Here is a 4,547-nt window from a genome sequence, read left to right as displayed (position 1 = left end):
GCCTGGGGCTGGAGTATCCTGCTTCCCAAAAAGCAGACCCAGGCTATATAGTGTGAAGTGGTGGGATGCAGGAACTAGAAGAGCTCAGCCCAGCATGACAGGATGTGGGACTGAGGAAAACCTAGGTTTGAGGCAGAGATCAGGTTACTTACCATACTCTGTGCTCCCTGCCTAGTTGGTGCAGGCACTGGTCCTCATTTGTCATTTCTTTTGTGGCTCCTCCCAGCCCAGGCTCTAGCTCCCTCGCTCTTCCCAACAGCCTAGATTTCATTTGAGCTCCAGAGCCCACCCTCTCTTTCTCCCTGACTGCAGCGCTGGGGAATCTAGCTGGGTTGAGTTTGGCTTCCCTCCCTGGGGAAGGAGGAAGTGAGGGGAGCTGTGAAGGTGTGATGAACTGCAGGTGTGATTAACTGCTTGTTCATGTGTGTTGGTGACTAGGGACAAATGCTAACACTGGGAAGCTGACTCCTTGCCCTGAGTCACAGGGAGGGGTGGGCAGGGCATAAAAGTGAGCTGGATAGAGGGAGGAAGGGGCTGTTCCAGAGTGGGTAAAGGTGATTCCCTAGTGGATTATTCTGTCGCTCTGCTGTGGTGGATGAGTGACTCCCTATAGTGTAGTCATTGTCCCCTACTGAGGGCGGAGTAACCTAGTGTTGCCACCAGGCCCAGGATGAAGTGGGGAGGAAGGCAGGCTGCCTGAATGTGAGTTGTGGGCACTGCCTGGACTGAACCTCCTTTGTGTGACTCCAGGCTTTGGGGACCGACCGGGTGGGATGGGTCAGAGAAGCTGCTGGCTGCTGCCTCTGTCTTTTGTCTGGGCTTTCCTCCTCCTGCTCTTCTTTACACATCTGAGGTGACATGTAGAAAGGCAGAGACTCTGAAGGCATACATCCCTGCTTTGAGTGCTGTCCTTGACACTCTGATTATCTAACCCTTAGTGTTTTTCCTTGTTGGTCAAAATGGGAAGTGCACCATTCACCTAAAAAGCCACTGGAACCTGAGGGAAATAATTTTTGTCAAAATACCCAACAAAGAGAGGGCACCTGGGGGCTTTATAAATATTCCTTCTCTTACCTATCAGTCACCCAGTAAGTGGTTCTGCTAGTATCTGGTTTTGTACAGGGACTCCTTGTTTGTGACTAGGCAGGCATGACTCAAGCTGAGGGACAATCTGTTCTAGATTACACCTTAGCAATTATTAAACCTTAAATGTATCAAAATCTTGTTACAAATGAAGTCTGTCTCATGACTCCAATATGCAAAGCAGATAAAAGCTGGCTCTTTTGGAGGCATCCCTGAACACCTTGCTGAATGTTTCCCCTCAGTTGAGTGGACAACATTGAAAGTCATGTTTTCTGGTTCCCAAGTGGGTTCTTCCACCTCCCACTGCTATATTTTAACCCATTGGAGAAGACCTGTCCCTGCCCCAGAAATTAGGAATCTTAAACTCTATTTCCTACAGAATTGGTGCTTGGCAAGAATGTGCCGAAACAACCCCCTTTTCTGTTTTCTCTTTCTTTGCCCAGGTTTGTGAAGAGGTTTTGGAGGCCACAGAGCAGTTTCTGGACTACTATTTTTTTTGTTTGTTTGTTTTTTCTCCCAAATCCCTAATGCCTCTTGTTTGCCCATCCCAGCCATGGCTGCAATAAAAAAGAAGCTGGTGGCTGTGGGGGATGGAGCCTGTGGAAAGACCTGCCTCCTCATCGTCTTCAGCACAGATCAGTTTCCAGAGGTCTACTTCCCTACTGTCTTTGAGAACTACATTGCAGACATTGAGGTGGACGGCAAGCAGGTAAGGCCAAGAGCCCTTTTCCATCCTGCCTTAGAACCCTGTTCCTGGTCACGTAGTATGTCCTTCCTTACCACCCACTCACATCTTTTTTTTATTTTCCTGTGGGAACAAGTAAAATTTGAGAAATGAAACTGCTCTTTTAGAAAACCTGGATATAGTCACATGTGGTGTTACATGCCCATCATGCCAGCTACTCAGGAGGCTGAAGCAGGAAGATTGATCACAAGTTTGAGGTCAGTGTAGGCAACTTATCCAGACCCTATCTAAAATAAAAAGGGCTGGAGTGTGGCTTATTGGTAGAATACTTGCCTAGCATGTGTGAGGCTCTGAGTTAATACCCAGTACCCAAAGAAAACCTGGATATATTTTTTGGTTCTACCACATACTCACTTTGTAATCAGGGCCAAATCCCTTTGCTTCAGGGTTTAAACTCCCCACCGCCACAAAATGGTGATGATGGCATGACTTACCCCAAAGGAGTGTGAGGATTAAAGTGGTATTCATGATAGCAATTCATTTGAGATCACAAAAGTCAAACACATTTTAGTGATTTTTGTGGGAGAGGGATTACTAGGGGTTGAACCCAGCAGCACTTTGCCACTGAACTACATCCCCAGCCCTTTTTACTTTTTTAAACAAATTGAGACAGCATCTTGTTAAGTTGCCCAGGATGACCTTGAACTTTTCGATTCTTCTGCCTCAGCCTCCCTCATTGCTGGTTTATAGGTATGCACCAGTACATCCAGTTTACATCTTAGATCATTTAAGAAAAACTCATCTGAGTTTGTTGTGACTGTGATTAATATGGTGCCTGGCACACAGAAGGACCAGTGGTTTGAGAGGATCTCTGGGTAGCATGTTGGGGCCCTTGGGGTCAGCTATGCATTGCCCGTTTGTCAGGTGGAGCTGGCTTTGTGGAACACAGCAGGGCAAGAAGACTATGACTGTCTGTGGCTCCTCTCCTATCCTGACACAGATGTCATCCTCATGTGCATCTCCATTTACAGCCCTGACAGCCTGGGTGAGGACTTTGAAGAGAGGAGGTGGAGACCCTTTGGAGTCAGCCATTTCTGAGGCTGTGGGGATGGAGTCACAAGGGCCACTCAGGCCCTGCTGGCTCTTTTGTTGTGGCATCTCCGGTGTTTGGAAGGGCTTGGGGGAGGATACGCTACAAGGGATGGAGTTTTGAGGTATGAAGGAGACCATCAGCCTCAGACTTCTATGGGAAGGAAGACCAGGGCTCACGTGCTAAAGCTGAGGTACCTGTTGGGACATGTCTGTGCAGAAAACGTTCATGAGAAGTGGACTCCGGAGGTGAAGCACTTCTGCCCCAACATGCCCATCATCTTAGTGGGAAATAAGAAGGACTTGAGGCAAGATGAGCATACCAGGAGAGAGCTGGCTAAGATGAAGAAGGTGGGTGGGGCTACGTGATGGGGAACTTTGGGGAGGAAGGTGCCCTCTGAGGGGTTTCAGGCTGGGGCAGAAAGGAGCTCTCTCTCCAGCCAACTGTCCTGTGTTAAGCAGTGATAGTGATATCTACCTCTTTCTTTCCCATGTGTGTGCCCTGCTAAGAACCAGAAGAAACCTCAGTATCAAATCAGATGATCAGAGAATGAAGTGACTTGTCCAAGGTCGCTTGGCATTTTCATTTATTCCAGTTTATTATTCTGTCTTTGGAATTGGGGCTACTAAGATGAATAAGGAAGTCCTTGTCCACAGGGAGACAGGTTATGTTTCACTTGGGGTATGCAGACTGCGCCATCAGGGTACCTGGGGAGGAAGGGCATCATCAATGTCTGAAGAAAGGCTTAGGGCATGAGGGAGCTGGCTTATTCAGGGTCTCACTTAGTGGCCCACTGACCAGAGGAAGAGTTTATTACAGGAAGCTGCCAGGGTATGGAATAGAGACTATCTTGAGAGGATAATTATATAAGGCAGGTATTAAACTGGGACGGCAGGCAGAGGATGGGTTCGAGGGGTGATGGAGAAGGTAGGTCATTTAGGAGGTAGCCGACACACATTCAGGCAAATCATATGTGTACCATAGGGTCTGCGACTAGGTGGGAGAGGAGGGGCTAGTCTGGGAACAACTTTGAATGTAAACATGAGGTTTAGATACCTGCCTGGGGCAGCCAGGGCCTGGATGCTTTGTGGGCTCAGGGCTGGAGGAGTTACTATACTTATGGGTGATGAGGTGAGAGGTGCACCTAGCCACCAGCTTCCTCTGCCTTATCTTCTGTCTTCTCAGGATCCTGTTCGATCTGAGGAAGGCTGGAATATGGCAAATCATATCAGTGCCTTTGGCTACCTTGAGTGCTCTGCCAAAGCCAAGGAGGGAGTGCTGGAGGTTTTCAAGATGGCCACTTGAGCTGGCCTCCAGGTCTGCAACAATAAGTGCTGGAGGGGCTAGATCATTCTCTAAGATCCCCACGGCTCCGGATGCCCCTTTCCTTCACAGGGGCTTAGGGATCACCCACCCACACTTGAGCTCCACCCTTAGGACTCCATGCTGAAGGCTCCTTTTTCCAGTTCCCTCTTGCCCAGGACTGCATCATTTCCCTAGCCCCCAGAATGGTGGCGGGCCTGCCCTCCCTCCCTGTCCTCTGGGAGCTGGGTCTGTGCCCTGCCTTTCTTGAGCAGTCCCTCAACCTGCTGCCTTGGTCCAGGGGTAGGGCTCTTGCTCCCTTTGGCCTTCCCCAGAGGATGGTCACACACCAGCACTTTATATACTTCTGGCTCAGAGGAGCATTTC

General features: G+C 49.1%; 1 protein-coding gene across 3 annotated transcripts; it reads left to right on the top strand.

The window, feature by feature from the left end:
- Nucleotides 1-1,636: 1,636 nt before the first annotated feature.
- Nucleotides 1,637-4,163, top strand: LOC143387629 (rho-related GTP-binding protein RhoC-like). 3 transcript variants are annotated; one of them, XM_076841918.1, is made up of 4 exons: nt 1,637-1,771; nt 2,732-2,813; nt 3,078-3,208; nt 4,044-4,163. In XM_076841918.1, exons 1-4 carry the CDS (start codon nt 1,637-1,639, stop codon nt 4,161-4,163), a joined length of 468 nt encoding a protein of 155 aa, XP_076698033.1. The 3 variants fall into 3 exon arrangements, with proteins under 3 accessions (XP_076698033.1, XP_076698032.1, XP_076698034.1); XM_076841917.1 differs by having other exon boundaries at nt 1,637-1,792; nt 2,693-2,813; XM_076841919.1 differs by lacking the exons at nt 2,732-2,813; nt 3,078-3,208 and having other exon boundaries at nt 1,637-1,792.
- The last annotated feature ends 384 nt before the right edge of the window (nt 4,164-4,547 follow it).

Source organism: Callospermophilus lateralis, unplaced genomic scaffold (genome assembly GCF_048772815.1).
Source record: "Callospermophilus lateralis isolate mCalLat2 unplaced genomic scaffold, mCalLat2.hap1 Scaffold_83, whole genome shotgun sequence".
Classification (NCBI taxonomy): domain Eukaryota; kingdom Metazoa; phylum Chordata; class Mammalia; order Rodentia; family Sciuridae; genus Callospermophilus; species Callospermophilus lateralis.
The sequence above is the reverse complement of the archived record's forward strand: the minus strand, read 5'-3'. Positions and strand labels throughout refer to the sequence as shown.